Source organism: Octodon degus, unplaced genomic scaffold (genome assembly GCF_000260255.1).
Source record: "Octodon degus isolate 3935 unplaced genomic scaffold, OctDeg1.0 scaffold00025, whole genome shotgun sequence".
In the NCBI taxonomy this organism is placed as follows: domain Eukaryota; kingdom Metazoa; phylum Chordata; class Mammalia; order Rodentia; family Octodontidae; genus Octodon; species Octodon degus.
In genome coordinates this window covers 1412544-1424116 of record NW_004524601.1, presented here as the reverse complement: position 1 = coordinate 1424116, position 11573 = coordinate 1412544, and the positions used below count along the sequence as shown (strand labels likewise).

The following is an 11573-nucleotide window of genomic DNA, read 5'->3' as shown; positions in this document are numbered from 1 at the left end:
CCTGGGCGCGCGGCGCAGGACGCGCTGACCTCCGATGGCCGGGGCGACCGGCGGGCTCGCCAGGGGTGGCAGCAGCCGGCCCATTCAGCGTCTCTCCGGTCCCTTTCTTCCAGCCCCGCCGTTGCTTCCGTCCGGCTCGCTTTCGATGATGCCAAGCTCTCGGGGTGAAAGGTCACGAGCATGGCGCTGGCCTCTCGTCTGCTCCCGCGTCAGCTCCTCACCCGGTTGCTCCCCGGCGGGGCCGCCGGATTGCGGAACCCCGGGGCGGCCCCTCTGAGGCCGCTGTGGGCCGGGCTCTGCTGCTCGTGCCGCCGCCGCCTCGGCTCGGGGGCGGCGCTGTGTCCGCGCCGCCTGGGGCTCTGGCCCGCCCCGGGGGTCCCCGCATCCCTGGCCGCCGGCCCCGCGGGTCCCCGGCGCGGGTACAGCAGCGACGGGCAGCGCCCGGCGGCTAGCAGGATGATCGTCCTGGGCTTCTCCAACCCCGTCACCTGGGTGCGCACCCGCGTGCTCGCCTTCCTCATCTGGGCCTACTTCGACCGCGAGTTCAGCATCGCCGAGTTCTCGGCGGCGGCCCGGCAGGTAGGCCGGGCGCTCGGCTGTTTGTTTCCCATCCGCTCCAGGTTTTGGATCAAACGGTTCAAAGCCCGTTCCTGCCACATGGAAGCTATCCGGCCTTTTTGTGGCGTTTCCCCAGTCTGCACAGGGGAGACGCCAATACGTGACGCATCGTGGGGACTCCTAGATATGTGTTGGATAAATTGAGACGGGATTTTGGTGAGGCACGAGGTAACGTTTCAAAGCACCGTCAGGTCTCCGGTACAAAGGCAGAACTCCCGGCGGGCTGACGGCCCCACCCTCTCCCGAAGACGGAGCAGCCCAGCCTGCTTTGGTAGTTTGCTGGGACTCCCGGACCAGTCACCGATAATAAGCAGAGGACCCGGAGAAAACATTTCCTGTAGGTTTACCAGTTACAGCTCTGAACGGCTAGTGGCATGCGATGGTCACTTTGAATCTAGAGGTTATTTGGAGATTATGTGCGTGCACGTATTTTCTAGGGTAAAAGGGCATCAAAACTTCTCTACCTTTCTTTTCTCTTCCTCTTAAATGTGTGTGCGTGTGCGCGTGCTGTGAAATTGACCCCAGGACATTCATATTGAGCTACAACCCCAACCCTTTTTAAGGTTTGGTTTGGTTTGGTTTGGTTTGGTTTGGTTTGGTTTGGTTTGGTTTGGTTCGGTTCGGTTCGGTTCGGTTCGGTTCGGTTTTTGCCGAGCTGGGGATTGAACTCAGGCCCTTGCCCTTGCCAGGGAAGCGCTTATTCTACTGAGCTATCTCCCTGGTCCCGAGATTCTTATTTTGATACTGGGTCTCGCCAAATTGTCCAGGGTGGACCAGAACATGCGTTCCTCCAGCATCAGCCTCTGTCCACAGCCACACCTGGCTTAAATCTTTTTTTTTTTTTTTTTTTTGACTCTCTTTTTGAAGAGTTCTTCATTTCCAAACAGTACAGAACTATTGATTTAAAAGTAGAAGTCGTAGCTTATTTAGCAGTTACTGCCTGGATAAACTTTGTCATCACGGTGATTGTTTTATGGTTGACTGTGCTGATATCAGGATTTCTACTCCTGATTGATTCATTTCTTTCTGAAACCACAGTCACTTACATTCATGTGACCTGTTAGTTATGTTTTAAACTTTATGCATTCAGTGCCAATTTCTGTGTCAGTTCTTTATTATAAATCCAACTATAACTTGGTGAGTGTGCTGAACTCCACAGCATGATGGCAGGCAAACCTCTGCTCCCATCAGATGCCCACGTAGAGGTCGACTGGTGTGGTCGGCTGCTCTCCGCGGGCTGCTGTGTGTCCATCTGATCATGTGTACAAATATGACTGTCTCAGCACGTTTTTGTGTCAGCAAGGAATGAGATTGTCTCCCCACCGTGAGCTTCAGGAATCAAGCCACAAGTCTCATTTCTCAACACCAGAGGAGTTGAAGGCCTTTTTAAATCCCTTTCTGACCTTCCCTCCTTCATAATGCAACCTGTATGGTTTTTTTTTTTTTTTTTTTTTTTTTTTTTGCTTACCGTTTAATATTTTAGGTTCAAGTAACCATTCTCACTTTGAAAAAAAAGGGATCAGCTCTACTCCCTAGTTAATGATTCCCTTCAACCTGTGGCTCCTGCACTTATACCCTGCAGATCACCCATATCTGTTCTTCAACATCTATACAATGCCTGTGTTTTTATAAAAAGGACGTGGCCTTTTATAAAGTCTTCCATGTTACAGTGCAATCATACATTGCATTTTGTGTGTATAATTTTAGGGTTTGGGAATAATTGAGTGTAGATCAGCTAGTTTGTCTACTTTGTGAACTCCATTCTCCCTTTTTCCTTTGGCTGATCTCCCAGAAGTGTAGTACTGCTTTGTGTTGTGAATATCAGATGCAGCAGTAGTGGTAAACTTTTCAGATACTTACAAATTGTGGGCTAAAACCCACTTACTTATCACCAAGTGCCAGTACTCCAATTAAATCTAGGGTTTGAGTGTAGAAAAAAATGCCTATGTAAACATCTGTTGTCTTACAAGCACAATAGCATGCATGCTATTGGTTCACTACCCCTGAATTAGGCCATATTCGTTCGGATTTTTATTTTAATCATATAGCATAAATATTTTCTAGTGCGATCCTCCTTTATAAGTGATGAAACTTTAACCTTTTGGAAAACACCTAGAAAAGAAGTAGCCGGGGCAAATGTAGTAGTACTATAGTGACCTGTGTACGCCCTTGTTTATAGTGGTACAACTCAGTAGCTAGACTTGGAAGCGGCATAAGTGTCCCTCAGTGATACATGGCTAAAGGAAATGTGACATTTACATGTAATAGAGCAGTACCTGCCACAAAGAAGATAAACTTAAGGTATTTGTGGTAAAGTGGATGCACCTTAAAGACTACAGTGTTTTGTGACATGAACCAGACACACAAGCTTAAGTATCACATGTTCCTTTTTGTGAGAAACCCAAAGTATAAACAAATAGCAAAATAGAAGAGAGCAATAGGCAGCAGGAGGAAAGATCCTTCTGAGAAGGGACGGTGAGAGAAGAGGGTGCAAGTGGCACTGGGTGTGTCCTGTGCTGGTGGCAGCCCCACGCAGGAGTGCAGGCACTGTGTACTGCACACATGTCCTCGTGAGAACTGCAAAGCAAGCGAGGAAACTAAGCTCCAGAAAGGAAGTGACTGATCATGGTGCGTGGCCAGGGCACACTGTCCTGGGACTTGTCCTGAGACCATGAGCAAGCTTAGTCTGCCAGGGTCACCAGAGACTGAGACAGTCTCGTAGAGCACCTGTCTTGTGAGTGACAGGTCAGGATTCAAAGTTTCCCAGGTGCCTTGCCCCAAGCACTCTCCCTCTTGGCTTCCCAGACACCCTGCCCCCAAACTCTCTCCCCCTTGGCCCCATGCAGAGTCAAACCCAAAACCAAAAACAGGTCCACCTGACTTTGACCTGTGCAAACAACCACAAAAATCTCCTTTGTTCACATTAAAAGTCCCCCACAGACCAGGTAGCCTGCCAAGATTAGCGCTCCCTCAGCTGTTCCAGCCCGTGATCACCCTCCCTAAAAGATCCTATAAAGTCTCCTGTCCCCCCTTCATTGGCTGCTGTCTTGGTCTGCTAGATGGCCAGCCTGCTGGATGCCCCCAATAAATCTTATACTTGCATCAGAATGCCTGGCCTGCTTGACTGCATAGCCTCATACCTAATAGTGAATAGGGGAATAGATGGCCCCACGGAACCTACTTGCAGCTGGTCAGTGCATTTGATGTGGCATCATCTACTGTGGCCCTTAAGTTCCTGTTTTCTTCTAACCTTCTTGTACATTTTAGCTTTCCCTGTGCAAGGGCAGGTTCTTAATGGTTCCTTGGTGCTCTTCAGGATACTGCGCTCAGGCTCCGCCCCCTTGTCACAAATGTGGGACTGATGGTTGGGTATCAACATGATAGTTTTGGTCATTTCTTTTGCCCAAATTATTGTCTATCTCCCACATAAGATAGAAAGCTTACCAGGACACACAGTATCTCCAAGCCCTGGGAGCCTCTAAAGTGTTTTTGTACAAAGAGTCCTTGAATCCATTTGGGTGTCTGCAGTATCTCAGATTCATCTTCATTATTGTGTTGTTACTAGGGCTGTTTAGCAGAGCCCCACAGACTGTCTTAAATAGGGCTTCAGCATTAAGGTATCAGATGCATGGGTTTCTCCCAAGGCTTTTCTATCTTGCAGGTTCATGTCTTTGCATTTCTTCGTGTCCCTGTGCCCTTCTTACAAGGACACCAGTCACATTGGATTGGGGACCCCTGCAATAAGCTCACTCTAACTTAATCATTTCTTTAAAGGCTGTATCTCCCAATGCAATTGCATTCCAAGATACTGGAGGGCAGGGCAGCCATGGGGCTGGGTGGCACAGTTCAGCCCATAGCATTGTGCTGTGTCCGCTGACTGCACCTCCTTTCTCCTGCCAGTACTTTGGTTTCCTGCTTAGGTGTTACTTTCTTTAAGAAGCCTTTCGTGGCCCTACCAGGAAAGGAGGTAGGTGGATCTTCTGCACGCCCCCAGTTCATCATCTTGTTCTTAATCCTGTCTTGTTTCTTGAATTTGTCAGTAGACTTTTCTTCCTCCCCTCCTGAAAGTTGGGATCTTAATTTATAGTTTGTTTCTCATTGCTATGAATGTGCAAGATCCTCTTTAAAATGTGACCTCACTTCAAAGTGGGGAATTCCCTATTTTGAACTATAAACTTCTCTTTTTCCCCACTTTCTCAAACATAGCTGTCTCTCTTAATGAGACACAGACTGCAGCCCAGACTCCCAATTCAGCCTAGCCCAGCGATGGTGAGCCTTTCAGAACTTTCACGATCCAAATGTCCTGCTGCAGCAGCGTGCCATAGGTTCACCACTGCTGGTCTAGATAGTCTCCTGCTTCCTAACTGATACCTATACTTAAGAGGTGGGCCATAGGTTAGTTAATGATTTATCATTATTTTGAAACAATGTATGAAAGAATATATATTTTTCATTGAAGCATCTACTGATCTGCTGTATATTCCATACTGTTATTTCCCAGATTCCAAGAGTAGATAATTAGCAATGCTCTGTATGTGGAGAGACCTTCCTAAGAAATGTCAGCTAACTTCAAAGGAGTCTCAGCTAACATTGGTGCATTAGTACTTGACGTTATTTATCACCTTTGCTCTAAAATAGTCTTCGTTACATTTGGCCATTTAAGTTTTAACACTTGTTATTTCAAACTAGTAGTCAGCTTATTATACCCAGCTGAATTAAACTGTCATAGTGCCTGGTGCAGGAGGCCTACCTGAGAATTATTGCCAGCAGCATAAGAGGCAGAACTGGAGAAGCTGCCAAAAAATGCTGTTGGGGATGCTGTTTAGAGAAGCTGTTGAAGCTGTTGGAAGCTGCTAGTTCTCTTGGGCTGTTCTGCTGGAGGACCTTGTTGTGCTGGCTTTCCCGATGAACTTGGGAGGAGCTCTGGTCCTCATCCTTAGCATCACTTCCTGGCTCCAGAGGGGAAGATGGTGCACTGCTCAGCCTCGTGAAGAAGCTTGTTATGTTGGCTTTCCCAGTAGGAACTTGGCTTTCCCCATCGCTGAGGGAGCCCAGGTCCTCACTGTTACTGAGGATGTGATACTTTTGGGGGAGCTCTGGTGCTTACCTTGAGCGTTGCTCCAGTTCAGAACCCTCAGCCTGCTAGCACAGATCCTTCATCCTGCTGGCATAGACTTCGTAGCTTCCATCACTGACCTTTGGACCTATCTGGCACAGAGAGTTCTTTAGTATTTAGTATGTGGATAGATTTCCTGTACTTGTCTATGATTCTTAGGTGATTCCTTATAAACTACTATTATGAAATGTGTCCTGTATTCTATTGTTCCCCTTGCAAAAACCCCAAACCATGACAGCATTGCATGGCATTTTGTATAATATTTTGAAATAATTGTTCCCTTCCTCCTATTTTTTTCAAGGCTTTTGCTCATGTGTCCAAATTGCTGTCACAATGTAAATTTGATCTACTGGAAGAACTTGTGGCCAAAGAGGTACAGTATACTTTCCCCCCTTTACTTGTGATTGAACCCAGGGCCTTGTGCATGCTGGGCAAACACTATACCACTGAACTCTGTCCTTTTGTTTTTTTTTAATTTTGAGACAGCCTTACTAAGTGGTCTAGGTTGACCTTGATGTAGCCATCTTCCTCCATAGCTTCCCAAGAAGATGGGGTGGCATGTACCATCATTCCTGACTTAAAGAATACTTTTTCCTTTCAAAATAAGAATGTACACCTTCAAAATCAGAATATACACCTTCTTCTGCAAGAAAGCTAAAGTACATAAGATTTCAGTATTAAGGTATCAGATGCGTGGCTCTCCCAAGGTTTCTCTGTCTTGCAGGTTCATGTCTTTGCATTTCTTTATGTCCCTTCTGCAAGAAAGCTAAAGTACATAGCTTTCTTGCAGAAGAAGGTGTATATTCTGATTTTTGCTTTAAAATAGTGTGTGCATACCAGTGGCTGAAGTACAGTCTGCTTGAGCACTTTGTGCTATGTAAGAGCTGGAATGAGTCTAGCTACTGCAGATTTAAGTAAATATGCTACTTTCAGTTGCTCTTACATATAATGTTTTTATTTTTTGTGAATTTAGGACAGGGTGTACAGGGTCTCACTACAGGAATCATAATGATTCTCCTGTTTTCAGCCTCCCGAGTGCTGGGATTACAGGTGCACGCCATCACACCATCTCAGTCACTGTCTCAGCACGCTCCAGGGGCAGGGCCAGCATGGCAGGCCAGGGATCAAACCCTGGTTGCTGTGCTCTGCTGAAGCAGGCACTTTAGTCTGATGAGCTATCTGGCTGGCCCATATATAATGCTCTATTAGGAATTACCTATGTGAATTACCTTATCTTTGAAGTTGAGAAGACAGTGTAGTAAATTTAAAAGTAGACTTAGAAAAATTCATTCCCTGGTAAAGATCATTATTTTCAGTACTTTGAAAGGCTTAGTTGGTGACTAACCATTTGTTTCTCTAACCTTAGGTGCTGCCTATATTGAAAGAAAAGGTTACATCACTGCCTGATGACCACAGAAGTGCGCTTGCTGCCGACTTAGATGAGATTGTCTACACGTCAACAGGGGACATCTCCATTTACTACGATGAGAAAGGTAATGTGCGCAGTCAGCTGTTGAGTGACCAGAGCCCCCAGTGAGCAGGCTGTGCGTCCTCCCTGCCCAGGCCAGTGCTCACAGCACTTCAGAGGAGAGGACAGGTTTTTCTCTGAGGGCGGGGTATGTGGCAGTGGCCCTGATGTTCAGACCCTCTGTGTACTGCGCTGTCCCCACACAGGAGAGAGACCCTGCGTGCTGGTTGAAGTAGTTTTCTCAGGACAGGCTGCTCCCAGACCTCACATTGAACATGTTAGAAGGAGATACTTGAGCATTTTAAATTTTGAGCTGCATAATCTATGGAAGGAGTAACGAGTGAAAGAAAACCAGTATAGATTGGTTTTGGGGCTAAACACAAAAGTTAGAAAGAATTTTAGTGGTTATCTACTTTTTTGTGCAATGTGTATGTTCCTCTTGGTACATTGATTGATAGAGCTATGGGTTGTGAATACATAGCTCTTGTACCATTATGTGTCAGGCATGTAGCACATGTTAATCCTTCATGTGTGTCAGCTCTCGTGTTGCTTGACACAGAACCTGATACCCCCAACTTAAAGGAGGAGAAATCTCATCTCGGGGATCATGTCCCAAACCCATGGCTGGAGGGAGCAGCGGATCACAGCTGCTTCAGTTCTGGCTGCTGGGAAGTAGATGGGGGTGGGGAGACAGGTCCGAGGAGGGGTGAGAGACTAGGTAGGGATGGTGCCAGAGCCCTCCTCTGTGACCCACTAGACACAGCTGAAATGGGTTTTAATTCTCTGCGCAGTTCCCAAACTGGTCACATTGATGTAGTCGAGCTTGATGGTCACATTTCTCCAGGCAGTGATGATAGAGGACCCATGGTTAGAGAACCTCCCATTATGTATTACTTTGAAACATTTGTAAATGTCTTTATATTTTCAGCACCGTGGTTATTAATTACTTTTACATAGGCTGTCAGAATTGCTAGGCATAGGGGGACCATGTGGGATAGACTAGAAGCCTGCCTTCCTGAGGGCAGCTGGGGTAAGTACTTGCCAGCAGAACTGGTTCTTTTTTCCTTTCTGTCACTGCAGTAAGTAACTGTTGTCAGACTATTACAGTTTTAGAAAGTGGCTGTAAATCAAGAGTAGCCACGTGGCACACGTAGCAGAGTGTGTGCTCCACAAGTAAAGGCGCTGTTAGTAAGCTGCAGAGGATTTGATCTTAGCAGCAGTGCAGCTGCTGCACATTGCTGATTGCAGCATGGCCCTGTGCACGATGGATCACTGTGACTTACTCTTGCGTGTGTTTTTTCTCTAAGGAAGGAAGTTTGTTAACATCCTGATGTGCTTTTGGTATCTAACCAGTGCCAACATCCCCAGCGAGGCTGTCCGTGGAGCCAGTGTGTTCCAAGTTAAGCTGGGGGATCAGAATGTGGAAACTAAGCAGCTTCTTAGTGCAAGTTATGAGTAAGTGTAACGCGCGTCGCTGTTTCCTCCCTCCAGAGAATGGAAGAGTGTGGAGGAATGAAAACGAAAGGGAGCTTTAGGAAGAAAAGGATGGAAATTTGACAAGTTACTTATGAAGAGAAAGGTCATAGACAAACTGGATGTGAAACAGAAGTATTAAGAACTTAGGAAGAGGTAATACTCTAGTAGGGCTCGGCTCTCTGTCGCTGTGTAACCATCCACCCTTACGTGCTGGCCAGTCTAGCAGCCACTCATCCTGCCTCTGGCTGCTGCAGGAGCTCAGTTCTGGGCTTTTCTCCACCTCACCAGGGCACGAGGAGCCATTTCTATGGTGGCTTCTCCCCTCTGGTGTGGTCCCTGGTGCTCCGTGGCTTCTCCATGCCTCCCTCTATGTCACCGCCTTTTGTGGCTTGGGCTCTTGACATTTTTCTCTCAGTGACTTGATGCCAGGAGGCAGGAAATGGAGGCTGCTAGGCCTGTCCAGGGATATGCCTAGAGTTTAAGCAGTGTCATTTCCACCATCGTCTTCTGGCCACAGCAGTCACAGGGCCTACACCATCCAGAGTGTGTGAAAGAGACTGCTGCTGCCAGGCATGGTGGTGCAGGCCTGCAGTTCAGCACTGGGAGGATCGTTGTGAGTTCAAGGCCAGCCTGGGCTTCGTAGCATGTTCCAGGCCAGCCTCGAAGCCAAGAGGAAAGTGAAATTGAGAGCACTGCCGTGTGGACCACCGAGCAGCAAGGCCACACTCCAGAAGAGCGCGGGATGGGGCGGCAGTCAGCACTCGGCACAGGGCCATGTCCCGCTGTCGCCTGTGTGCCGAGTACTCTGTAGGGATTAGGGACTCATACAGTACCGACGGGGTACACCCACAGTCCTTGTAGTAGGAAGTTAGCAAATTAATTTGTAAAAACATATCTCTGTGCAAAGACACTTTGGAACAGTGAACAACTGAACAATTCAGTGGAGACATAATTTTTAAGAAGGAATATTATATGACATTGCCAAAGTTCTAGAAATTAGCTTAATGTAACAAATCCCAAAAATGACCGAGAAAGGAAAATGAATTGTTTCACTAAAGTACAAGAAATTATATATACTTTTTTTTATTCCTCCAAAGAACGGTATTTTTTAAAAAAAGAATTTGCTGTCTTTTAATTCAAGATAGCTACATATTTAAATACTTATTTAGTTTAAATCTGTTGATTGTCTCTCTCTCTCTCTTTTTCTTTTGGTACTAGGGATCAAACTCAGGACCTTGCGCTTGCTAGGCAGGCGCCTGTGCTGCCGGGCTAGCTCCCTGGCCCTTGATTGCTGCTTTTTAAAGGCATCTTCACATTAAAGATTATTATCAGCACTGAACTATGCCTTGCCATGTTTCCTTTTCTAAGGCCTAGGGCAGCTCAAATAGACTGATCTTACTGAGTTCAAGGTTTAAAAACCAAATCCAGTACTTGTAACTAAAGTGGCAACAGTGTCACTTTAAAAGGGCTTTTCTTGTGTGCTATTTTTTATACTGAAAGTGCTGTTTGGATTACTAGGGTGCAGTTTATATCTTCTTTTACTAGGCTTAAGCATGTCTGTTAGCAGGTGTTTATAACAGCGTCACCTTCAGGTTTTGCATAGAAGGGGCTGACTTTGAATGTAGATCAGCCCATGAGAACCTCTAGGCGGGGCTGCAGCATGCTCAGAGGACAGCACTGGCTCCATACGTGCAGGCCTGTTAGTGCCCAGCACTGCCAGAGCAAAGCTCAACTCAGAATGGACTTCGGTTTTGAGGAGTATATTTTGTGATTTTATTGGTAAATTAACCTTTTTCAATTTTGATTATTAAAGTACCTTACTGTTAAAAATCCTTCTGATACTTGCAGTCTGCATACTTAACCGGAATACACTGGGCCAGTGTGAGAGTCACATTATTCCTAATGTTTTTTGCTAGATTTCAGAGGGAGTTCACACAAGGAGTAAAGCCTGACTGGACCATTGCACGGCTTGAACACTCAAAGTTACTCGAATAATCTTCCTTGGAAAAAACAGCATATGGACTTTTAGCAACTGCTGTGAAAAACTAAGGAAGAAACACTTTGGATCATGTGTTCTTCAATTAATCAAGTCTGTGGATTACTTTTGTATTAGTTTGAGATCCACCTTACACTGTTTTGGAATGGTACAATAAAGCATTTTCCACAGATCTGTTACCACCTTCTTTAATAGAGGATAAAGAAAAAAGAACTACAACACCACCACATTATTGGTGTCATATTTAGTATTATTTCCAATATTCTGTCTGCACACATATGAATTAGTATTTTAGACCTAACAAGGTACTGAACTACTTACATGTCTTTAAGTTAACAATTCTTGAAGGTTTTATTGTGGCCAACACACACCATTAATCCAGAAATGTGTAAGACTTGCTTTTAAAAACCTGCGCTCTTCAATACTTGGGGTTACTAGCTGGAGGAGGAGTAGCCAGGCCTCCAGCTGGCTGACCCATGCAGAGAGCGCTCTTGGGATTGCAGCACGCAGAAGTCCTGGGGAAGCGCTGCCTCAGCCGCCTGTGGGAAGCACCACTGGGCCTGACATGCTTGCATTTGGAGTCCTAGAGGCTGGCGCAGGGAGACAAAGATAGAGCCCTAAGAAAAGCAGGCCGAAGGATGTCCTCATGATGAAAGCCCTAAACCCCCAGATCCAGGAAACTCGAGGTAGCCCAGTCTTGTCAAGGTGCATTATAATGAAATGACTCAAGCCAGCCAGATCGTCAGAGCAGCTGGAGCAGACAGACCGGACACCGCATGGACAAGAACCAGGGTCAGGGCGGCGCGCGGCCACCCTGTGGTGCCTGTGCTACCAGCACCTGGATCCCATGTGCGAGGCCAGCCTGAACTGTGTAGCGAGACCTCATCTCCAAAACAAAA

General features: G+C 46.5%; 1 protein-coding gene across 2 annotated transcripts; it reads left to right on the top strand.

Annotated features, from left to right (window-relative positions):
- The first annotated feature begins 92 nt into the window (after positions 1 to 92).
- Maip1 (matrix AAA peptidase interacting protein 1) lies at positions 93 to 10846 on the top strand. 2 transcript variants are annotated; one of them, XM_023712283.1, is made up of 5 exons: positions 93 to 579; positions 6036 to 6107; positions 7101 to 7227; positions 8556 to 8657; positions 10595 to 10846. In XM_023712283.1, the coding sequence occupies exons 1-5, from the start codon at positions 181 to 183 to the stop codon at positions 10621 to 10623; spliced, it is 729 nt and encodes a 242-aa protein (XP_023568051.1). In that variant the 5' UTR covers positions 93 to 180; the 3' UTR covers positions 10624 to 10846. The 2 variants fall into 2 exon arrangements, with proteins under 2 accessions (XP_023568051.1, XP_004628717.1); XM_004628660.2 differs by having other exon boundaries at positions 106 to 579; positions 8510 to 8657.
- The last annotated feature ends 727 nt before the right edge of the window (positions 10847 to 11573 follow it).

Coding starts and splice junctions, on each gene's coding strand:
- Maip1 (XM_004628660.2), top strand. CDS start 181: ATGGCGCTGGCCTCTCGTCTGCTCCCGCGTCAGCTCCTCACCCGGTTG. Junction 580..6,035: donor TCTCGGCGGCGGCCCGGCAG/GTAGGCCGGGCG, acceptor ATTTTTTTCAAG/GCTTTTGCTCATGTGTCCAA. Junction 7,228..8,509: donor CATTTACTACGATGAGAAAG/GTAATGTGCGCA, acceptor TTTTTCTCTAAG/GAAGGAAGTTTGTTAACATC.